Source organism: Athene noctua, chromosome 3 (genome assembly GCF_965140245.1).
Source record: "Athene noctua chromosome 3, bAthNoc1.hap1.1, whole genome shotgun sequence".
Classification (NCBI taxonomy): Eukaryota; Metazoa; Chordata; class Aves; order Strigiformes; family Strigidae; genus Athene; species Athene noctua.
The window spans coordinates 47743235-47769535 of NC_134039.1; the positions used below are offsets into that span (position 1 = coordinate 47743235).

Sequence of the window (26301 nt, forward strand, 5' to 3'; positions counted from 1 at the left end):
TCTCCATGCTGCTGCAGAAATGGAAAGTATTAATAAATTTGAGAAACAGGAGATTTAGGTTAATATTTGGGAAAAAAAAATTCATTTGCAATCTTCAGGACAGTTAAGCACTGGAACAGCCATCCCTGGATGTTTTTAAAGAACAGATTAGATGTTCATCAACATTAGCTGATTGTCCCTTGGAGCAAGAAGAGCTATTAGTTGACCTAATCCATCCAGCTCACAATAGAATATGCTACTTGGTACTTACAAACCCATGGGCAAATGTCTGCTTGTTTAGTGCAGTACTCTGGACTTGGACTGAATTTTAGGACGGTTTCAAGGAAAAGGAGTGTCTGGATTCTTACACATAAGGGGATTTCAAGCTTTTTTAACTTGAGAGTAAAGAATTCAAATCAAAATAAGTTTTACCGTGATAAACTGCAAGTTGCTTTGTTGACTTAATTGAGACAGATGTAGAAACTCAAACAAACCTTATAAACTGAATCTGCTAGTTGTCTAGACTGGGGCCAAATCTAAATGGTAGAAATGAGAAAGATGACATGCAGGGTAGACACTAAATATCAAAAGTAGCATTCATGTCTGTAAATCACAAAGTATTTATGATATTTTGAATACATACAGAAGGCGTGAGAAATTACAGCAGGCAATTACTGTAGACGATCAGGAAATGTATCAGAAATATCATCCCAAAATACTATATACTCACACATATTTTGAACAAAGTGCATATATTTGACAGTAAGTAACTACAGCAATAAACATCCACACCTGCATATACAAGAAGTTTGAAATACTAGGACAAAAACTTTGTGCTGAATAAAGTATAACTAAAATACGTGCCAAAGTTCTCCTTTCTTAGTGAAGAACTGGCTATGAACAAAAAGAACACTTTAAATAACTACCAGTGGCTTCAGCTCAGAACTTGTATAGCAAAGTTCACAGGCCACATCTGCATCAGCAATGAATGCAGCCAGAGAGAAGTTCATTTATAAAACAAGAAGTTGGTCCTGCGGGCCTAACATATATACTGCCTGCATTTCTAACTAGTTAGCTGTGACTTAAAACACCTGATGCCAGGGACTGACTACCCACTGTGAGTGGAACATGTCTGGTGCACTCCTGGAGCATCTCTTACAGCGTATTTTGATCCAGAAGGAATCAAATTCACTCACACCAAGACTGCTCTGCAATGCAAACCAAAGTGTGTTGAAGTGGGGATACTTAGGAGACAGACTTCAAAAGTACACTCCCTGCCCAAACTAACAAACTGATGTGTGTTAAACACTGATAAAACAAGCTCATACAGTAGTTTTAAGGAAGGAAAGACAAAGTAAAATTTTGAGGTAAAAAAAAAAAATTCAAGTTTGACAAGCTGGAAAATCTTCGAACACCTTGCAAGATGTGGTAAATTGGAATTCTATGCAAAAAAAAAAAAAAAAAGAGGAAAACAGTTATGACACGCCATCACAGACAATGACAAGGGCACACAAGCCAAAAAATCCTGAAACAACCAGACACTGAGATAGAAACAGCAGTCAAAAAGTATTATACTACTAGTTTTGGGACAGATAAGCAAAACAGTTAAGCCAAAAAAAAGGTCCCGTAAAAACAGCTGCTCAGGGCATTCAAAAATTGCTGTGATGGCATATTAGATAATAAGCAGAAGATGGTACAAACTGCAGCATAAAAACCTTTTATTTATATGTTAACTTGGATTTTTAAAAAAATAAATCAGAGACCTAAGAGGTAGGAGATTACTTGAAAGAGAGGGAAAGAAGAATCCCACATCTTCTATAGAACACTACTTGATTTTATTTAAATTCAGTTAAAAGGAATAGCAAATAATATTTAATGAACACTGCTTAGTAGAAATTGGATTTTCTTTTGAAAGATTCTAAAGTAGGTCACATGTACTGTGCCATTTGCTTTTACATGAAAAGTTAATTGCAAAATGACCTGTAGAGAAACCTTTACAGAAAGCCATGATAAAGGACAAGTATTAAATCCAGTAAATCTAACAACTAGTCTTAAAGTCATAACATACTTAAAACATCAAAGATAACAAGCCTCAAGAAGAAATAAATAAAAATTTCTGTGGATCTGTTCCAGGCTGATTAAATGTGGCATTTCTCAAATCTCACTTACTCTCTTGCTAATTTATTTTGCAATACGCCAAAACCCCTTCCCCAGTATTGAACAACTTTTCAGTCATAGCTAAGTAAGAAGCAGTTTAAAATTTTGTCTTCTTTTTCTCTTATTTCCATATAATTTAGGTCAACAACAAAGCAACTACATCAGCCAAAACTTCAACCTATGCTACCGGGACCTTTATTTGTGTTCACCACCTCTCAGTCACTATTGTAGTCTGCTCAAACTTGGTCTACCAAAGGTAACAAAGATTCAAGAGAAATGTTATTAGTATTAAAAACATTCATTCTGGGACTCTGCAATCATTTTATCTGACTGGACTACTAGCCACATGACATACAAAATATAACAACTCTCCAAGAGTGTACTTGCAACAGTAGTTGGAAGTTACTCTTGAATTTTTTAGTCTACAACACCCAAAGGTTATGATAATCTTAAAAACTAAAGCAGTCTAATCCTTAAGGTAACTAAAGCCTCTTCCACTTGGTAAACTCCTTTAAGCTTTACCCAATTACATCAGTATTTTAGGGAAAAAAATGCTCAGAATTATACCTGTAACAACCTTTGAAAAACAAAATGTACCAAATTATTGAGATCATGACAATTAACAGCATATTCTAGCAGTATGCATACAATACCAACTTTTTAAAACAAGTTACTAATAATCTTTGAAGGAGTCAAGGAAATTGTTAAACAATTTTGACACCTATAGCTTTTGCTGCACATGTACCAAAAAAACCCTGCCACTCTTCCAACTTTGACATTTAGGTTTAAATCAATTTGCCAGTGGTTAACAGCTACAGAGCCCAGTTGTGAAATAGCAGGGTATTTCTGCTTCTATTCCAACCTTGTATAACTGAACTAGACAGACTGTTTCAACTGTCCTTCCCTGTACATGTCGCTAGGTGATGGAGGAAGTCTAAGACTTGCATTTCCCACAGTGCAAGGAGACAACTGAGCAAACAAGACCTTGTGTAGCATGAAGGGTGCAGTTCATTCTGCTAGCATATGGAAGGACCAGCACTCTGTACTGGTAAACTGAAGGACTAAGTTGACAGCAGTCAACTAAGATACGAACATCATTTTACTCACAAGTTTCAGTCACAGCGCAGTTCTGATCATGGAGGTTCTGCATCTAAACTCAAACCAACTGATGATCCAAGCAGATGGCCCAATTTTTCTGGACTTGTCCACACCAAAAATCAGTCAGCCATAACATGCTATCAGGCAATTTCCTAGCCCTAGTGATGAACGAGATTTTAACGTAACTGCTTTCATTAACTCTTGCAGGGCTTACTGCAATAAGTTAAGAGTGTCAACAATCTTGAAAAAAACAGCACCAGCAATTGCTTAAATTTGCCAGAACTGTGAAAAAAACTGCTGCATTTTACAGCCCTCTCGGGAGACTGGTGAACCCAACCTGCAGTCTCCCTGAAAGCAGAGGGAGGTGGCGGGAGGCAGCCCAGCAGCAGAGCCGGCTGATGGGGCTCCCACCTCCCCCCCTGCACTGCAGCATCCTGCTTCTTCCAAGCAAACCCCCAACTTACGGTGCTGAGAGCTGCCTGTCACCGTAACTGTGGCGGTAGCACACCTTGGCACCAAGGAAACAGTAAAGCAACACCTCTGCAAAGGCTGCTACATTATGCAGTTATAGCCTAAAGCTACTTTCTTAAAGGCAAGCTGAAGTTAAAATACTTCAATCCAGAGCTACAAAGTCAACTCCTAAAAGCAAAACATGTTAGAATAAGCAAATAAATCTGTGAGTAATATCTGGCCTCATAAAAGATGGGTTTCTCACAGGTGCAAACATCAGCATCATTTTGTATTTGCACTACTTTATTTCTGATATCTGCCACCTGTGCTGCACTATTTAATAATAAAACAGCTGACCCACAGGCTCAAAAGAAGAAAGTGTTATACTGATGTAAAAAAACCCAACAGTAATCACACCAACAAATAACAGATTAAAAAAAATACAGATTTTTCTATACTATGCCATTTTTTTTAGTAGTATTAGTCTTCCGCTAGATTACAAGCCACTTTTTTTATAACTGATCACAAAATTACCATGTTACAAGAAAATATTTAGAAGTCTCAAAAACAGAGATCAGTAAAGAAATTTTTGAAAGCCTTATAACTTCATGTTATCATTTGCAAGTGGAAATTGTTACCGACATAATTTTTTTGTGAAATATAAAATCAAATACAATACTGAAAAATAAAGGAAATTTAATTTTTCAGATTTCATAATTTATGGTTGTGGTCTTCTACCTCCTGTGACACTTGGGAAGTACAAGGAGGTAGGACTGCACCGCTGTTGGCAGCAGTATCTCAAGAACTTGACAATGACATTATTAATAGCTATGTTAACCTCATGTTAAAGTAAAACTAAAAAAAAAATTCTCCCTGTGTAGAGACATGTAGTTTGATAGTACCAGTGAGCCTAAAGATTACTGAAGACTCGTTGAAAGCTGCTACAACAAAAAATCCCATAAGCCATTACTAACTAGGACAAAGCAAAGGATTTATTTCAATTAAATAACCAGTTGCATACAAAAAAATTAAAAAACCAAAACCAAACCACCCACACACTGAGCACGTAAACCACCAATATTACAATACAGTATGTTCAATGAACTGAATTATTGTTTAAGAAACCAGAACCTCCTCTTTCTAGAAAAGGCAGATGATTTCAAGCATGGAATTAATCTGGTCCAAGGAACCACTTCAACTGCTAAAGCTGACATACAAAAACTATTAAATACTGTTGATTTAAGTGGAGATGCAGTGAAATACAGCTTTTAGATGAAGTACAGAAACAACTCCTATCACAGTCATATAGTTCTTCTATAAAAAAAAATAATCTAAAAATCACAGTGAAAATTATATACTAGTCATCAATAGTGAAATTAATTTTCTTGTGACATAATTTAAGTGATGTGAAATAACTTTAATTCAGATATCTACTTATTGCAAACTGTGTGACAGTCTAAACCCCCATTTTCCTGTCTAAGTAAAATTAGTTTATCATATATTGTCTTATTTGATAAACCCATCCAGGTACAAATTTATAGATGATACAGTAAAAGGCTGCATTTTGCCTTCCAAACTTTTTGTTCTTTCTTCTTACTGTATAACCTTATTATGAAAAAGCAAGCTATAGGTAGAATAATAGGCTCTGAAATGGTATGCGGCATTAGAACACACAAACTCCCTCAATTTGTTTATAATCTCATCCCCTGCAAGTCCTTCCAATTGTTTTCATTAATTGCAATTTTCATTCATTTAAAATTTGTTTTAAAAAAACCCATATCATGTACTCACTAAAAGATGCAAAAACCATTTAATTGCTCTGGGAAGGTAAAAAGCAAGTCTGTTGCTTTGCAGCTCACACTTCAAAGAAAAAAGTTTAAGCCAGGTGTTTCACAAAGCAAGGGGGGCAAACCAATCCACTATTTAGCCAAATCCACAACTACGTTTGCATGCAAAGTAATGTATATGAAAATATTAATTGGCCGTTTATAATTAAAGACAATGTATTTTTTTTCCCCAAAATAAGCTTTTCATTTTTTCCCCCTCCACAAATGGATCAAAACTATTCAGACTATGACAAGTCACATTAATGTGAGGTAACTCTATTCAACCAGCCAGCATTAGCGTGAATGCTGTTACTGTTCCTGATACGAGAGGGTTCCATGGGAATTCTTAAATACTGCACACGGAGTTGTTGTAAGTATCTGAAGTTAAATTATGACTAAGCTAACAAACTCTCCTGCAACAACTATGGCAAATACCAAGCAAGATGCCTTGGGAAACAAGATACCATAGATCCCCTTAGAATCCTAAAAAAATAGCATTATAAAGTCAACAATCCAGCTGGAACATGGTGTTCAGAAACTCTAAAGCCAAAGCTGTCTTCAGAAGACTGATTAAACCCTTCCACATTTAGTTCCTCAAACTTAGCAAGATTCTGGATCTCCATCTCCATGGTAAGCTAAGTCTTGTTTCAGGGTGTTATCTCTTGTAAAAGTACTATCTCTTTATAAGGCCATATATTTCAATACACAGTAAAGAGTTAGATAAAGGTTCTATAAATTACTTTAATGGAAGTTCGCAGTAAAAGGCTTTGATAACAGCTTCTGACCACCCCTTTGCTGTATCACCATCGTGTCCATTACAAGACAAACTACTGACCTCTGCCTGCGTGCAACTTTCTCATCACAGAGGAACACCTGAATGTAATCCATCACAGACATGCCTCTACTGCTTCAGGATGGAAGAAACCTCTGGAAAGCAGGTTCCCAGAATCAATAACCCATTTCACTGTGCTCAATATCCAAATCTGAGGACTTCCTACTTCAGGAAAGGTAGTGCCAGGGAGCTAGATCAATAGTTGCAATGAGCCAGATCTAATCTGCAGGCTAGATCTTACCTGTCCCAATTGTTAAAATATATTTGACTTCACAAGAAATCACGTTTTTAAAGAACTGAGATGCAAAAGAACATCAGGTCTCAACTAAGAAAGTGCAGAATTAGTTAAAATATTAAGATTTTTCAGAAAGAAGAGTAAGTTCAGCAAACTAACACACTAGAAGTAGAAATAAGAGAATTATTACCATGTTATTGTGAGCATTTTATCATCTGCTGAGCAACTGGGAAAGAAAATGAACAGCAAAGCACTGGGCCAAGAAATGGAAAAAGCATCCATTGAAAAAATTCTCCTGAATTTCCCCATATTTTAGGCAGATCTTCATTAAAACGCATGTCTGTCTACTGTCGGATTTGTGACTGCAGTTCAGAACAGAAGATGCCCTGATCTTACATTCCCAGGTAGGCATCTTCAGTGGATTGGGCTAGACTGGTAAAGCACTTGTAGAGCACTTCCTACATTCTTACATATGAGAAATCAAAGTTCAGACTGAATGAGTCCCATCTTTCCTCAAAGCTGTCATTTTTTGGGGCTCATTTGGAGACAGTAGATCCAAAAGTATATGAAGGCTTTGAGTTACCAATTTCTACCATTGTAACTCTATCCAAATAAAGACACACATATGTCCATCCTCAAAATGATTTTGCTGAGTGTAGACAGCTCAGTTAAGGGGGTGAAATTGGCCACAAATAAGCTCTGTTTTGTGGCCATTATTTTGTGGGCATATTGTTCATCTTACTGTCAATTTAACTTAAAGAACCACATTTGTTTCAAGCCAAATTTTAAACTATTTTCCTGAACTGTTCTATTTTCTGCAAGTTCTATAAAAATATCTGATTTCTTTGCGAAAGGATTCATGACATGGTTATCATGAACTGAACTTAAGTGCAGCAGAATTCATAGACATAGCATTCATGTTCCACTTCCCTACTTAGCACAGTAAAGTTTGTGATGACTCAAGGCAAAGCCACTCATTTAGTAAAAAGGTAGCATTAGATGGCTTGAGTCAGATTTAATCTCATCTAAGGAACCATAATTTTGTGCCTAAAACAACAGACCCAAACAGCATCTTTATGATTTTGGAAGCATTTGTGCACATGAGTAACATGTAGCTTTTCTATTTCAATTACTATATCAGTCCTGACTGTCTAGAATTGTATTCCCTAGTGAAAAAACAAGTTAAAAGAAAGCTTTTAAGTTTTTAGCTACACTGAGGCTCTGAAATAAAAATAGCATGTCCTAAACTATTTGCTGTTACTTGTTTCTTCTTGTAAAAAGTCTTTAAAATTTGAGCCAGGACCTGCGCAGCATTAGTTCACTTCAACTTTGTGCAAAGGCAATTCTTTTAAAATTCAAATTAGCCAAAGCAACAAGTCACAAGAACGCTACATCAGCAAGTGCTATGAAAATTGTTTAAAAGCCATAAATATATTTTTCACATCTTTTCCACATAGTTCTGAATTATTTTTTCACTTAGTGAGTAAAGAACTATTTTCTAATACAATATTAAAAAAACCCCAAACAAACTCCACTTAAGATGTTAAAACCAGGTAGGAAGCTGAAAATCTCCCAACCCAGTCAAAAACTGTGCACAAGTCATCACTGTACCCAATCTGAAGACAATGCTTCTTCTCAAGGACAGAAACTCTACTGTAAAAGTAAAGTGAAAAATAGGTTCTAAGGCTTTTACAAAATACAATTGCAGTAATAGTCCTTACTCTACTCTAAATTTTAGCAATGTTTCACCTGTTTGTATGTTCTGCTTGGAGCACACATAAACATGCACAGTAACAATTCCTTGGAAAGCAGCAACTTCTAAGGTCAGAATCAGTAAGACTTTAACAAAGTGAAAAAACAGGAAAACACATAGCCATGTCCAGTATGAAAGTAAACACTAAACAAGCCTCAGCCTTTACCAAAGAGGGGTATTTAAGGAGGCCAGCCACAGAGGGCTTCCCTCAGAACCACTCTATTTCACATTGAAGAACTCTAGAGGATAAATGAAGCATAAATGAAGGACTCATATGTATATATGATACACTGGAGAGGAAAAAAAAAAAAGTTTAACTCATTTTCTACAGGTTTGTAGCTAAAACCTGCAATACATTAATTTCACCTTCTCTCTGTAAAAACATACAAGAAACTAAAAATGAAAAAAGTGAATGATTTAAATTGCAGTATAACTGCACCTTGTTTAGATAATTCTACTATTAAAAAAGGCATAGAGACTGTAATTTTTCAGTAAGCATAGACAACCTCTTTGTAAGCTATGTTTTAATCTTTCTATTACCAGTTGGATTTTCTAAATACAAGTGATTTACTCCTTTCCCTCAAGTTTATTCTACCCTTATTTTATCCCCACATTTACCTATTCCATTTCAATATAAACATGAAGACAGAAAAATTCAAAGTGTTTCAAGATCTAGAATGCTAGAAGTTTCCCCCCCAGGGGTTCATAAAACTGTATCCATGTTTTGAATGTTAGACTTTATTAGCTTACTCAGAGAAAATTCTGAGCAAATTTGGTTTGTCTGACAATACTGTTATTCAAATAACAACACAGACAATATATTTATTGTGTTCTTATATACAGAACATCTTTAGCAGAATTCCAGTGGAAAGACTATTTTGAAACATGGTTATTTTCAGAGCCACAAAATTACTTGGAAACTAAAAGAATACAACCACCTTTGCAACCTTTCTCATCTAATGTGAGCCAAATGAGATATCAAAAGGAACATGTAATACAGAAATACACATTTAGCTGTACATGAGTGATCAAAGGTGTACAGACAATGTCAATATCACCACCATATACTTATTTTGGTCAACTTTTTTTTTTTTTAAATACAATAGCATATAATGGTTTAAGATTTCATACGCATTAACTCAAAAAGTTGTAATGGTCAATAGTGAAGCTACAGAGGGGAAAAAAAAAAAAAATCCCTTAGAAAGCATTTGGAAGTAAAACTTTAAAAAGCTTTTGCAAAAATTACTCTGACATTTCCTGTTGGAATGACATCACTCTTCCACCAACTACAGACGCTTCCATGCCCCATTTTGGCCACTTCACCCACAAGCCTTCATGATTTCTCATTTGTCATTCTTGGTGTCTGGAACACCCACCTTCCTTCTCTTGAAGTCCCATTCTAAGATCCACTTCTGCAACATTGCCTACAGAAAGAGTAGGCAACTAAAACACTCATTCACTGCATCAACAATGTGCCAAGCATCAGCTTTCACTGTGTACACTGTACAGCATATCATTCATCCCACTTGACCTTTCTTACTACATCGTAATGATTTCTCCCTCAGCACATCAAATCTAAAAGTGGGGATTTAATATCCAAGAATCACTTCGGAGAAATAGCATCTACTGTTCTTGAGAGTGCTAGCTGCATCCCTCAGTGCTCACAAAAAGGAAAGTATGTTCAATATTATAAATATTCCATTGTGCCTGTGTGCATCTGTGTTACATGTACATATATAATGGACTTAAACAGAAAAGAACACTCTATTTTTCTTTACACTGTACTACATTTTAATCCTTTGCTGGCTCACCTGAAACTTCTCATCAAAATCACTTATGAAACAGAATTGGAAAGCTGCATTTAAGCCTTTTTTTGTTTGTTTGTTTTAAAAAGCCTTCTACTTTAAACTTACTTCCTTCCCTTTGAAAATCTGGACTAAAATTCAGCTAACTAAGAGTCTATAGGAAATGTTCATGTTTACATAGGTCAAGCTCTATCAAGACTATGTTCACATCTACTATTAAACAACTGTGTTTCTGGACAGTCAAGGAGGCAGACTTGAAACTAACAACTTTTTGAAAGTCTGAATGTTTTGAGCTTTTTCATTAAAAAGAAAAATCTAGACTGTATGTTGATAACATGTATTAAATGCAAGCCTGTCATGAGATGGTACTACTGACCTTCAGGTGACGTGAACAAGTCATGCTTACAGTCTTCCACATATTTGTACAGGCCGCTCCATATAAAAGTGAAATATTACTTTTTATTTTAATACTATTAAGTTAAATACTATTATTTTAATAATAAGCAGAGTTTCAGTAAAACCAATGCAGTTCTAACATACAATAATGCATTACCAAGGGAAAAAATGTTTAAGAATGATTGGTTTTGTAATTTTGTGTCATTACAAACAGGAGAAAAACCTAAATTAGAATACTTGAGCAAACAAGCTGCATTTTCAGAAACTAAAAACAGTTGAAGATGTAAAATGCAAAACACTGTAGACACAACATGTAAACACAAGATATAATGAATAATCCAATTTAAGTTACAAATACAGTTCTTGAAAATGAAAAAATAAAACCTGGGAAGCATATGGCTGAAGTTTACATGTATAAACTCACTAAAATTACAGCACTTACAATTGAAAACACAGTCATGCACAACTTAAAGCTAAAATAAGCCCTTCCTCACATATATTTCACTTGAAATGATCTCACTATTGAAAGGAGAAAAAAAAATAAGCTTATTCAACTTACATCTTTTTCTGACCGATGTGGAAACATTGACGATTGGCTGTAGTACATATTCTCATCATGGTAGTCACCATCAACCCCCTCTACAAACTTCTTCCTTGAAGCACCAAACATGCTGTTTGTCACCTAAATAAGAAGAAAAATGATTGTATACCATATGATTTGGTTTGTTACATACTTAGTATATATTTTAAATATATGTAAGGATTTTTTTAAAAAAACACAAATCCTATTTCTAAACATTTGAAAATTTCTCTAAAAATATTTTCTACATATTGTCAGCATAATTGTTCTTTCAAGTGGGATTTTCATGTGACAAACTCTTATTTCATAAAGGACTGGGGTGGGGAGAGAGGACACACTTAATTTTTTTGAGGGGTGTTGGTTGTCTTTGTGAGTCCCATGACCTTTCAACTCAGGTTTATTTAAAATTACAGAATGTGAGAAAACAAAAGAGCAAATTTCTCAAACCTTCCTCTCCTGAGCTAAACACTTTCAATCTAAAAGAAGAAAAACAAGGAATGTTCCTTAGAGCCCAGACACCTTAAATAAAAAAATTAAAAAGGGGAAAAACAAAATCTGTGAAATCACTTCCCTGTCTTGGGAAAGCAGATTTCTACCCAACCCAGTGTACTCAGAACCATGAGTAAGTAAGAGAAGGTCAAGCTTAACCACATTCAACAACCTCATCACAGACTAAGAAATTTACTGCAGACAGCCCATAAAAAAACCACTAGATTTTATTTTGCCCTTACTCCCACAGGCACACACACAGAGCTGCTAAATCAGGAACTGGAAACTAAAGAAACAGCAACCATGCAACTGGTCACAGAACCTCAATTAATTAGAAAACTTAATCCCACAGCAAGGTCATACATTGCTAAAGTATCTAGCGCATGCAGTGCATATTTATACACCTGACACTTATTTACAGGAAAATACACACATCTCTTAAATTTCTGATCTACCTGCCTATGAACACTATCACAACACAGTGTGGGTTAACCAAGTCCTGTTTTAACCTAACAGGTTAATGTTCAAATCAGTGAAATGGCACATACTGGTCAGCACTGAGCAACTTGTCCAGCTTCTTGTACCATACAGGGAGACTGGAGAGAGCGCAACCATCAGGATGGTAATCAACCCTGAGCTACTGTCCTACATAACGTACCTTCAAACAGATCTTTAACATCTTCGAAGGTTAAGGAAGCTAAATTACAGTTAGTTTATGAAATGCTCTGAGCCCTAAAATTTAGTATCTTTACTACTGACAACATTAGCTAAACTTAAAAAAAAAACAACCACAGGACAATTTAAATTTTTTTTAAAAGTAATTCTGCACTACCTTATGCTCATGCTTGGAACTGAAATTTCAAAACATTTATTCTAGTTGGCTGCAAGGAGAGTTACTTTCAGCTTGAAATCCTCTTATCCCTACTGACAGTAAATTACTGATATTCCTCAGCATGTCTTATTCAAATTTCACCTTTACCGAGGAAGATTTCTAGGCAGTGTTTAAAACATGGGTGCTCCTATACTAGTAACAACCCCATGATTTCAAAGTCATAGGAGTTCTGAGTAAAAGTAAAGTCAACACTTGGGGTGTAATTTAATACAGCTATAATCACAGAATTGTCCCAAAATGTTCAGCTAAACAAAAGCCTATTCTACTACTCCTACAAGAGTGTTTCAGGTATTTAGACTAATGATGCCTCAGAACAGATTTACCATGTGTTACACCCATGTAAAGGCACATAAAGGTACTGCACACCTTCTCTCGATGAACCTTGTATTTTATGATATTTACAAAGATGTGCATTTGTAAGGTCCCAAATTGCTCAAATGCATTCAGCTGACTTTCACACCTGTAGTGCAGATTTCATTACACTATAAGAATATCCCCACTGTGCTAATCCCCATACAATGCTATTATCACCTACCAGATGGGATGGAGCATTTAACAGGCTAAGGGGATTATTTTGTCCTTTGCTCTAAGTAAAGCGCTGAGAGATGAGCAGTTGCCTTTAACTGCTGTAAAAAGGATAGTGAAATACTTTGGTGACGCTATCTCAAGCAATGAGAACAAGCTGAGCATCTCAACCAACTACTGTTCATGAGAAGGTAAAAGGCAGCTTCTCACAAGTCCTGAAGAATATTTTAGTGCTCCTCTAATACCCGGGATAAGAGAAGAATTTTTTTGACACAAAACCTTCTCTTGTGATACATCATCAGAATAACAAAATTTAATTGTGATAGAAAGCAAGTCACTGAAGCACACACCATACTGTACTAATGTAATAACCTAACCTTGAGCTACAGTACAGGAACTATGTAAGGGGAAAAAACTGCCTTTGACCCTGTAGCTTTTGACCTTACTTCTGCAAAGGTTTACACATGGCAGGCTACACACAGGGTAAAGATTTCTGAGTCAGTGGGGTAAGGTCAGAGCTTTCAGTCTCAAAATATACATTTAAAGCTGCTGCAAGAAAGCTACTGTGTCCAAATATGAAGTCTATATAATGAAAAGTTGAAAGATATTTTAAACACCCTCCACTAAATTTAAATTGTGTAAACGATTATTTTCTATGTTGATAACTGTATAAGACAGTGGCTCAAAACCTAAAGAAGATTATGTCCTGAAGACTGATGGAAGTGTACTGATATTAATATGGAGTCTTACAAAGGCACGTTATTAAAAAAGAAATTAATAAAACTTCTAAAAATTAGATAAATATTTATATTTTTATTGGCCACCCATATTTCTACATGATACCCAACAGAACTGTGTTGATGAACTCCAGAGAGCAGAGTAGTGGACTGCAGGCTACAGCTGCAGGGTAAGATGGGAAGGCCAGAGGAGCCCTGCCTCCAACCCAGCTGTATGTCTGTGCCCGACTGCTCTGAACACCTTCAAAAACTTTTTGCAGAGACCAACATTTCTTCACAGCAGCATTTTTGTAAGTGATTCCGAGTTGTTCAATGCTGCCAAGTGAAGTAGTAGTGTGCAGTGCTCAGGCTGTCCACACTCCCACCGAAGGAAGGGTGCAGGCACTGGTGGGCATTCTGGCAGCTGCCTGTACCCCTAAACAGGATTTCACTTCACCAGAAAGAACTACCACTTGCTCCGAGAATGAACCACAGCACAGATCACGACGGAGAAATGTGACGCTGCAATTCACACTTCTATCCAGCCCTGTTACAAAACTACAGCACAGTAAAATAAGGCAGCTGCTACAGACCAGTAACTGAAATGACAGGAACTGGGATTAGAGACTGAAGCTGCAGCTGCTGTAGCCAGGCTGCTTACTTTTTGCTTGTTCTTAGGCTAACACCAGCAGTCAATTTATCTACTTCCCAGAAATCGTCAGTGACAGTAAATGGCTGGCAAACTTCTGATTCAGAGCACCTATCCCTGTGCAGACTTACAATATTGCAGCAGGTTTACACAATGACAGTGTCAGATGGTTGCCAAGCTAGCAGTAGGCATCTTCCAATCCACGTTAACTTATTCCATTATTCACCCACATATTAATTAGTCAGTCATGCTACAAGCATATGCATAGATATTGGAAAAACACTGTTGCGGTACTATTTATTTGTAAGAAGGTGTGAGAATAACTGAGGCTGTGTGAAACACAGGCAGATCTGCAGATAGAACTTTGTTGCTTATTTCTTAGGACAAGAAGTCACCAGGAAAATTTATACACAAAGACTTTAGCTCTTTTTTCATAGACCGATAGATCACCATCCAATCATCTACAAAAGTAAATAAAGCAAAGTTCATGCAGCACTTACAAATACATTTTATATCCTTTGGAAAGCCACAGTGACCTGAGGTTTTGTATCTTCACAGGGTCTAGACTGATGAGGTGAAAGGCAGAAACCAGGTGCTGTATTTAAGTCCTTCATATATACATACTTATATACACACACATTTAAGCCAACACAATCCCACAGAAGCAGAACTCCAGTTGCATGGTAATTTTATTAAGTTAAGAATTCCTGTCTACTCTGCCCAATTTTATACAGATACTTCTCCTAATCCTATAACTACTTCTGTTCTACTGTGGGAACCCAGTCCTCTATTGCACAAGACACATTGGCAGTTTAACCATTCATTGATGGTGCACTTCTGTCAATTCATCCTTTATCATAAAACTGCAAAAGTACTTTGAACTCCCACTGGTAGACCCATGTACAAATATTATTAGAAAATATTCATGGTGACAGAGGAAAGAAAGGGAAGGAGCTACATGTCAGGATGGAGTTCAGAGAACTAACCAGCCATGCTGCTGCAAACCACGACAAATTTTTCAGATGAACACAATCACTTCTTTCAAAGCAGAAGCACATCATGTTTAAAAAACAGATCTGCCCACAACTTCAAGTTAATGTTAACCAAGCAAATGTAGTCACAAACCTGACAAGACCTACAAATTCTTCTGTAGAACATCTCCTAACAACCACCACTATGGGGGAATTAAAAGCACCATATAGATGTTAAGAACTTGAAGCATCTAATAAGCAGTTTGCTACAGTCACTGACCTTTATCCTTCAGTTGAATACATAACACAGGACAACCAATAGTTAATACTAAAAAAAAACCACCAAAAAAACCCACCCAACAACAAAACAAAACCACCAAACAAAAAAACCTACCAGATTTTAAGACAAATTCTTTTCATTGCAAGAAACACCACCGTATAGCATACTTCAGCACACAAAAACTTGTTTGTTACAGCAATAACTTAAAATATGTTATTGACACAGAATTTGTAAGGAAAAACTATTAAAATTTTGGCATCTTAAGCTGCAAAAAGATCTTCTCTAATCTCTATAAAGTGATACTATGATTGTATATTAAATTAGTTCAACAGCCTGAAGCAAATTAGAGTATTAAAATATGCAAACTAATTATGTTTCTGCTTTGCAATATTAGTATAGGTAGTGCCCAAGGAGAGCTCACTCACAACATTAACATAGCCAACTCTAAACTAAGAGGATACTAGAAAATCTCCCTGGAAAATGAATATTTTTAATTTTGCATAGAGGAGAAAAAATTGATCCATCATTGCATTACAACTGATTAAACTCATCATCTTCATGAGAGCTGAAAACCATATATTGTAATACAAGTTAAAAAAAGGAAACCACTTCAGGAATTTTAGCAGGATCTTCCCTTCCTGCTACTCCAATGACTATGGTATTTGTTAACATACACACTGTCACTACATTACAGCGATCAGAAGTTGTAATCTTAGTCTGATGTTACAGAATTTCCACCCATCTATATATTAAGGCTTCTGATGTTGCTGTTTAGGTCTTACTAAGCAAAGCTAATAATTTACTCTGGTTTTCCGTTCTGTTACAAATCAGTGTTTTCACGTAAGGTAACATACTTGCATATCCAAAGCACCTACAAAAGTGACCCTTAATGAGCTGCTTAGTAGCAAAAGTGTCTCAAAAATGTGTCTATGACAAGTCATATGCTGGTAACCACCAAATCAGCCTGCAATTTAAGTCAAAAATAAAATTTGGAATTCCATCAGTTGGTAAAAGATAGCATAAGTTCAATTTACAGTAAACACTGCTACTGTTTATGATACTGTTTCTCAGTGTCAAAGATAATTCCTATTTGGCCCAAACTGTAACAGAATTATGTACTACCAATTTGCTAGATGCAAAAGATCTCTCAAATCCCAATCCTTTAGTGAGTGTTAAAAATACCATGAAAAGTACACTGGTGAAAAATAGATGCATTTTATTTTCAGGATGAAAGACAAAACAAAACTAGAATTTGAGATCCTTTATTCCCTGATTTCATTTCACAATCATGGTCACTTCATTTCTTCAAGGTGACTGATAATGTCTAACAGTACACTACATACTGATGATACCACAGTCCTTCAAACAACTTTGTAGTATCAACAGTACATAATCATGAAAAATGGAACATTTCACTATATATCTTTTTTTGTTAAAAAGTCTTTTTCCTTGATGAGCTTAATAGTGGCACAGATTTGCACTCACTGTAAGAGTACAATAGTAAAATAGGTGTTTTGTCCATCTTTAACAACTGGCTTTATATTCTTTTAACTTATGAAAGTATTTATGTTTTAATCCAAGAAATATGGAAGAGCGAAATGAAGACCACCACAGTATACAAGACACAAATCTACCACAAAGCCTGATGGTTGCATAGACTTTAGAATCTTGTACTTGTGCCATATGGTTCATAAATTGATTATTTTCCAAATTCATGGTGCACTGTAGAAAATAGCAGCCATAAAGCAACTATCTGATTTACAGACTTACTTAAGTCAAGTTTCAAAGTAGTTTGAAATATAACCAATCTCCTTAAAACACTGCATGGGCTTTCCTTTCAAAAAGAAAATGACTGATGAGATTCATAGCAACTTCTGTGCAAGAACTTCAGACGAAAGTTTTGAGCATGAAGGAAATAATATCTAGTTATGATTATAGACTATCCTCCACTCATGTTCTCAAGAACAGCCATCTACAGGGTAAAATTTTTCAAGTGTCCTATAAAGTATAATAATGCTTTCAAAAGCTACAATAAAACTGTGAATCTCTGCTGCATGTAAACTATGTCAGGAAAGTGCAGTCCCTAACATCAAACAAGCCACAGAAAAGAAATTCTCATGACCAAGACGTACATGATGCTTTAAACTCTTAACCATCCTTAACTATTATGAAATGAACATTTTAAAACACTCTTGAAATAAAACAGCACAGGAGGAATAAGAAAAACTATCCTGCATTAAAATAAACCAACACTGAAATTACCAAAGATGAACTTGAAAACTGAGATTACAAGAAACTCCATTTGGTTTCACAACATGATTGACACCATGTCCATTCTAGGGCAGATTCCAATAGGTTCAGCTCCTACTAACAACAGGCACAAGGTTTAGAAGATGCGACAAACCAACAGTGGTTTGCACTAAGCTGTGTAGAGGCCTTTTATGGGTCTGCTCAGTAAGATGTACTCATTCAAGAAATAATCTTTGGACATGCCATTCAACAAAATCCAAACACACACAAGAAAGAGATTTCAAAGATGAGAAAGGCAGCAAGAGATCTGGAAAAGTGATTAGAAGAGCAAATGAACTAGCACTACATCTATAGCCACTGTGAGGAGAAATCAAGAAGAGGCAGATGCATTCCACCTTATTTAGGGATGTGACCTGAGAAGAAGCAGGAGCGTGTCCTTTGTAGACATGGTAATGAAGTCACAAGTCCTGACGAGCTACACACAAATACGTATCCACCCACATACTATAAAATACACAGCTGGATTATCCGTCAGAGACATGGTTTAAGAATTCTGTCCATCAGGAACAACTATTACTTGTCTGATATTATTGAGTAAATAATATTATTTATCATATTAAGAAAAAAAATCGAAACCAATATACCACCTTCAATAGCCTAACCAAAGTGTGAGTATATTTACCCACTTTCTCTCTTCTTGATGATTCCTGTCATTTGTAATATTTACAGTCCATTCAAGACTAAGTGTGTTCTATGTTTATTTCACATAGCAGTTCTGACTTAGTATTGTAAAATGCTATACTCTTGGCTGTGCAACGCCCTTCAACTCATAAGGTTTCACCACGAAAGATTATCACATTTTAGAAAGAAGTGACAATTGTGCCAGTAACTTTAGGGGTCAATACACTGGCTCATACTTTTAAATTCAGTATTTTAAGTATGCATGCAGTGAACAACAGCAACTATCTTGAAAATAAATCATCTACTGGCATACACCTGTTACCTACTTAAGGCACTGCTCTGCCATAGTATTTTTTAAAAAAGAAACTAGTTCAATTTGTAAACAAAAAAGTAACTTTTAAAGTGTATTCTCAGTTGATGATCCATCAAGACAATTATCAGATAAATATACACTATCTGTGTATCATATTTATTTACTGATTTTCTTTTGGGAATACCATCAAAGAAGAAATCAGTTATGCTAAAAAGCCAGACTTAACCAAAATTAAGTTCAGAAAACAAACAAGCTTCTGAAGTACCCATGCTGTCATGGGAAAACAAAAAACCCAACAAACAAGCAAAGCAGCACATAAAATAACAGATAGGCAAGCTTGCATTTCTAGTAACTATCACAGTAAACATGTCTATGAAAACTGGTATTTGATTAATATGGAAATTGATTAATTGACTGTCTATGTCTATGAAAACTGGTATTTGATTAATATGGAAATTGATTAGTCTTAGAAAGGAGAAATTTATAAGCAAAACCCAAAATTCCATTCTGGAAAGATGAGGATGAAATTATGAAATATTTGAAAATATGAAATATTTGCTTCAAATATTCTCATAATAAACCTATTACTACAGTGGCACTTCTCCTCCTGGCTCCTCAAACAATTATTCTCCGAGTTCCTCTAAACCAGTATTTTGCACCTCTACAGTAAGAAAAATTGCCATTGGAAGATATCAGAATGACAACTTCCTACATTCTTCTGTTTGATAACTTTTGACTCGTCCCACTAGGTAATTCAGAAAGGAAAACTACTTGCAGTTTTAACTAAAAATTGATTTTGCAGTTGAACATCATCACAGTTTGCCATACGAACTGCATTAGTGCTTTTGAGTATTTTGCTGCAGACAAAACAAATTTTGCTGTATTTTAATCTATTTGAATTTTATCTCCAGTTCCATGCCCAGGCTTGCCTTTTTTGTTGCTTTGTGGCATGTTTTTTTAATAAAATAAATAAAAAGGCACTTTACCCAGTTAGAAATTCTAGATCTACTCATATGCAGTCTAGAGTTAAAAGATTAGGAAATCAGCTACAGCACTGAGTTCTTCAGAAATAACAAAATCCTATCATTCCCTCCAGTCCCCAGAGAAAGAAGTTGGAATTCGGCATTTTCTTAAACTCAGAGCAAATTGATAAAAACGCAGTTTCTGTGTTCAGCAGAATTCTGCTGCAGCAAATTGTGCGTATAGCCAAATTCACATTATGTATGTGCAGTCTGAATGCTGGATCAGGTAACTGGAGAAATGAATCAATAAATTAAAATCATACTAAGCACATGTAAATTGTTCTCAAAGACTCAGAACTGTCACAGATTCTATGCACTTCTCATGGAGATAAAAAAAGAAATAGTGACAAAAAAGCCACCAGTTAAAAGAAATTTGCACTTCCTACTCTAAAAATTCATTTCTGTATGAAGTAAGTCATAGAAGTAGTTATAATTTAAGTCTCTTCAGCTGAAAACTCAGGGAGGGGTGCCAAGACAACGATGTGAAGCAGATGTAGGGAACAAAAAGTTTCAGCCTGAAAAAACTTTCTATTTGTATAAGCAACAGGAAACGGGATTTCAGCAGGGAAATGTCAGTCTACTGTCAGAGTACTGGTACCATCATCTCTTTAATTTACTCTCCCTCTGCTAGAATGCAACAAAACAGGACAGTTAATTTACTAGTATTTGTTCCATGATATGTGTATGGGCATAGAGCAGAGAAAAGATCCTCAAAAGACAAAACCACACTCCTATAAAGAGAATTAAGCAGGTTAAGTGATGATCAGACAGGCAGTAAACCAGATTTGGAATTCTAGCATCTTTATTCATATAATCCCCAGACAGGACAAATATGTTAAAAAAATGCAAAAATCTCAAGTAGGGTTTTTGATTAAAAGCTCAGAACAGTTGCAGAGGGAAGACAAAAAAAGACTTTTAACAGGTTTTCATTCTTCTCTGGTATTCATCAGTAGTCATCACATATTCACAAAACATTTTTTTAATAACAATTAGAACAGGAAGTTAACCAAGATTAAGTAGGTCGGACTTCAGCTTCACAGTCAAAAGACCTGCTATGCTAAAATATTTCTTCTATGCCAAGTGCTACAGCTTCAATATCAATATTATGTACTTTGCCACCTTTGATTCTTGGTATCACTCCTAGCCACTCAAACTTTTCCCACAAATAAGACACAGCTCAGACGATGCACACATGGAACAGTTTAACCTGGAAAACAAACCAGGTCCTAATTTAGCCCAAACCAGCCAAGTGTTCTCACTAAAGTCCCACTTGTGAAGCAGAGGTAATTGCTCCCAGTGTTACTGATATGATATAAAGGTTTTATTAATAAAGAGCATCTCAAAAACCTTTTATTCTGATGAGTTCCCTAAGCAGTTATAAAACTGAAGGAAAACCCTTGGCAGAGTAACATGCAAATCTTATCTTACACTGAAATATGGTGGTAACCATTTTTCTGATTTAGACATATTGTAACTAGTATGCTAATACCTGATACTCTGCCCAAAAAAGAGTCCTTAAGTGTTCTGCAAGCCAACTCCCTGCTACCACTTACTGAAAGCAAGAAAAGCCATTTACCCACATGGAGGACATATGTATTTGATTGCCACCATAGTTGCAAACAGAGGGTCTACTTTTTGGTACTTCACAACAGGCAACCATGTGTTACCCTACAAATTCATCTGCAAGCTTCATTACACTCCCTCTTTTGAAAACATCTACACATTTAGTTACATGCCAGCCTAGGCATTACACTTAAAAGAAAGAAAAAGTATATACTTAAGACTCCTAAATGGTAAGACACAGTTAAAATAAAATAGCCTTAAATAAAAGCAACACACAAAAACAACAGCCTGCATACTGATAACCAAACATCTTAACTCATTTTGTACAATTTAAAGACTTCTAATTCACATGTAAACTGGATCCAGTTGCTTCAAAATCTTCACCAAATTTCTTGTATTTGCCAAATCAGTAATTTTTACAAGGAAAGTTGGTGATGTGGAAGGAGAAATCACCCCTCAAATGTCTTAAGGAGGGTATATCCCTTCAGGGAATGCAAAACTTAAGACCACCAGCAGCAACAATACTGGCAGGGCATGGGGTGGTAGCATGGGGTCCAGAGTGGATGAGTCAAAAACATGAAGGCCAGCTGAGCCTCACCGGCAAGGGAAGATGGTTGCTTCCAGTGCAGCTGAGAAACTACTTTTGAGCACCATTAGGAGGATGGCATCGATACGCTTGTCAGTGTGCAAGTAAGAAGACCACATGCACACTCTATCACTGAGGGAGAGTTTCTTCCCTTTCTCTTAATCTTGATGTAGTCCCTTATATCACATGTAAGCCAGGGTGATATAGTTTCATCTGCTAAGTGTCCTCCAGCTTTCTCTGTGGAGTCATTACCTTACATACTCTTCAAGTAATATTTCTTCCCAGTTCCTACACACCTGATTCAGTTGAAACCAAAAATGCCCATTGACAAGCTTTCTAGATCTGTACTTCTGTAAAATACTAAGAATTATTAAATGATGTATGTTGCAGTAACTATCATGTAGTCTGTATCTGTTCACTGGACACTATCTTTTGTTAGTTCATTTACTGTTTAAAAACTTTTGCACTATATATCAGACAGGAAGATAAAGATTATAAACTAAGAGGAAAAAACAAACTCTGAAGTAATTCAAATTTGGTTCATTATCTCCAGATTTAAATGTTTTCATTACATCACATCTATTATGGGAGAAGAATAAAAGATAAAAAATTAAAGAATAGAACTCCTTTGACTTTTTATTTGCTTTCGGCTGAGACTCTCAGCCAGGAGGACAGATCCTGCATCTGTGCTTCAACTAAAAGAAGGGTAACCAACCATCGCTCCAGCCGGAACATTTCCATGTTGATTTTGAACAGGGTCCTCTTTCCAGGAATACTGTAGTTATCTTTTTGTTCTCGTGGTTTTTTGGTGGGTTTTTCTGTTTTGGAGGTTTTTTTGCATAAAAAGATAGTGGAATCAGTTGTTAAGACAGCAGCACTGGCTACCTATTCTTTCTTGGATACAGCCAAAACCTTCACATTTGGTTAATCTAAAATACCGTATTCTAAATAAGCCCTGGTTTCCCAAGCATTTCCTGCAGTTAAGCACTATAGAGTCAGATGTAGATCATGATTAATGGAGTAGCAACAGGAATTTAGTTTTTTTTCTTTTATTGGTCAGATAGAGTTTGTTGACATTAAGTAAATCGGTACTAGACCCATTTCTACCCTAACTTTTGCCGGGGGGTGGGAGGAAGTATATTGTTGGAGTTCTTTTTGTTTAGGAGGACAACTGAAAATGAGCATAACTAATTTTGAAAGATTATTCTAACATTATATTCACATATACAGTATTTACCGTAAACTGATGACCGTTTGTTTGAAGCATCCTCAAGAAAGAGACAGCAACAGTATTTTTACTTTACATTGAATTTTAAGAAATATAGGGTTCCTTTCAGTTTGGGTTTGTTTGTTTTTTGTTGTGTGGGGTTTTTTTTTCCCCAGATGTATTCTAAAAATAGAAACAGCTAAGAATATGCTGGCCAAAAAATTCATTCTGCACACACAGCACATCAAACATCTTGCCTTACCTTAAAATACAACTGGAAAATTCAAAACATTAAGTATGTTTAATATATTGAATCCTTGAATAGAAAGTATTTACAAGCTGCCATGACTTCCTGGCAATGTACTTGCTTCCCAGTGACTCTCCTTCTCCAGACTAATGGTACATTCTGCAAAAGCAGAAACATTTCCCAAGACAGGTTAAATTCATGTATGACTTTTTAACATGTTCTCCTAAAACATACTTGAGAGTCTGTGATTCTTCAGGGCAAATGCAAAAATGCAAGGTTAAAATTAAAGACTCCTATCCTTTGGTTATTTATTATTTTTTTAAAATGAAAGCCTCTAAAATGCTTTAGAAAGCTTTTTCTCAAAATATTCCAGGGCCTGTTTCTTGTAACCGTCTGACTACACAGTCAGGCTTTGCTGTGATTACAGCTGTTCCAGGTTCAGCCATAAAATAAAGTATGACAAAACAACTTTGACATTTTTACATCATATCTAAAGAACAAGGACACAGTCAGTCATCTTAAAAAAAACGAAAACAAACAAACCAAACACCACACAACCAAAAAAAAAGAGTTACTGAATTTATTTTAAAGACAATGAAAAAGAATGAGAAATAAATTTAAGACTTCAAACTGCTGAACTGCAATTCTTCATTGAATTTTTAAGTGTTAATTGATGCTAATAAAGAATTTTCAGAGTTAGATACTATTCCACACTGGGAAAGATACTGAGATTGCTACCATGCTATCACAAATACAATCACCAAGTAAAATTAAGAAAGCAGTAAATGCACCTATCATGCCTTTCCACTGTACTAATCTACCACACATTCAATTTAAACCTCTTCAATCATTCTGTTCTCCATTAAAGTTGTTAAAAAAATGAATTAATCTAGCTTCTCTCACTTAAGCAGGTGGACTTCAGACTCTCATATTGTAAAACTTTGACTCAATATATACTGTAAACTTTGTTCAAATATCAGAAACTTAAATAACATGTCATCTTTCATTTTAAAGCAATTCCCCTTTGAAGCGACAGACTATACACCACAACATTTTAAAATAGAGCTACCTCAAATTGGCAGTCTAAACTCAAGACTGCAAATGATGCTTAAACTTGGCCCAAGTCCCAGACATGGGATGGTCCCCTCCATCTCATACCTTCCTCACAATTTCTCAGAAAACAGTCACATGTATTTAGAGCTCCAATCTTTAGTGCCTTAACAGCGTGGTAGAACTAGCAACAGGGCATTACTTCCCATTACTCTGTTCTCATTAAAATAAAAAAGTATTTTTACTGAAAATGGGACTACTCAGTCTTCAGCTAATGTATATAGCCTTGTTCACAATGCAAGTTTTGTAGTTGGTGAAGTGCTTGCAAATGCAAGAGCTCAACTTTCACTTTTTCTTTTCCTACAGCTGATTTCATAAGATGCAAAAATTATCCTGACCAGCAGCATCAGTACACTTTCATCTAGAGTTGCAATAGGAAAACACTCAAATCAATTTTAGCCTCAACCCATTTTACCAATATTGCAGATGGGGAAGATACAGGAATTTAAATCGTTATACCACAATGTGATGCCTAATTCTTTGAAGCCTTCTCAGGATCAGCCAAGTCCTAGAAGAAGTTTAGCTTCTTGAGTGAAACAATCCCTTCCCTGTCTTCCTCCACCCAACACAACCTTGAAGCAAGACTCTCAAAAGTTTTGTTTTTAAAAAACCGTATCATTCCAGCATTAAATCTTGCTCAGGAAAGATACAGAAAGACTAATTTCTTTACCACATTTTCAAAATCCAAAAGAATACTCTAAAGGTATGGATATGCCTCAGCATCAGGCTACTGAAAATACCAAGAGTGATACACTTCATCATGAACCTATATATTGGATAACTGGAGGCAGTTACACATTACATAAATTCGTAACTATTCTTAAACAAAACATCACCCACATAGTGCAGCTCTCTTTCAATGACAGGGAGTGTACAATAATTAGCTCTCAAGAACTACAAATGGCAAAAGCATTTACAAATTCTGTGTCTTTGATCTCTTTCATTACTGTCATTTTTTAAAAACGGTTTCTGAATCTCTGTGGTGCCATAAGCTTTTTTACTGCACTGTTAAATAAATATATTCTTTACCACTTTTGTTAACCTTTCCTCCCCTTTTTAAAAGGGAAGTTATCAAAATGTTTATTGCTACAAAGGAAAATGTTCCTGGAGACAGCGCACATAAACAGCCCATGGAGCAGCACTGTGAACAATTCACAACTTTCAAAACTTAGCCACACACACAAAAAAGTATGTTTTTTCTAGTTCTGCCCAGAGTTTATCTTCAAAAAGCTAGTTTAGAAACAGCAATACATTTAATGTATACAGGTAAAGAGTAAAAGAACCAAAAAAATATATTCAGTATAGCAACTGGATATATATCATACATCAACAGTTTTCTGCTTATTAACTGAAAAAAACTTGATGAGATTGCTGGATCACCCACAGCTAAGTAAAATGCAGAAAAAATGCAAGAGTCACAAACAAATGATTTTTTAGGAATCCGAACTTAAACAGTTATCAAGGAAATTCTATTGCAGACAAACCATTTGCCTCCAAAATTGGAGATTCCTGGAAGGGAGGATCCATTAGCACTCACTGTTGCTGAAGTACTGAGCAGATTTTTGTGTAGTGCTGAAAGGAAAGGTCTGGATGACTCAAACTATATACATGATGAAAGCTTTGATAGCAGAATAAGGGAAAACCGACACACTGCTGATAGTTGGTAGAAAGCAGTTTACTTAAGATTAA

General features: G+C 35.7%; 1 protein-coding gene across 4 annotated transcripts in view; it reads right to left on the reverse strand.

Moving 5' to 3' along the window:
* CNOT2 (CCR4-NOT transcription complex subunit 2) overlaps positions 1–26301 on the reverse strand; it is a 91116-nt gene that overhangs the window by 27273 nt on the left and 37542 nt on the right. For 3 of the 4 annotated variants that reach the window (XM_074901516.1, XM_074901517.1, XM_074901518.1), the window contains exon 2: positions 11091–11213. In XM_074901516.1, the coding sequence (XP_074757617.1) occupies positions 11091–11201 (111 nt within the window). In that variant the 5' untranslated portion in view covers positions 11202–11213. Of the gene's footprint in view, positions 1–11090; positions 11214–12166; positions 12188–26301 lie in introns of those variants that run through there. The other variant, XM_074901515.1, reaches the window with a different exon arrangement.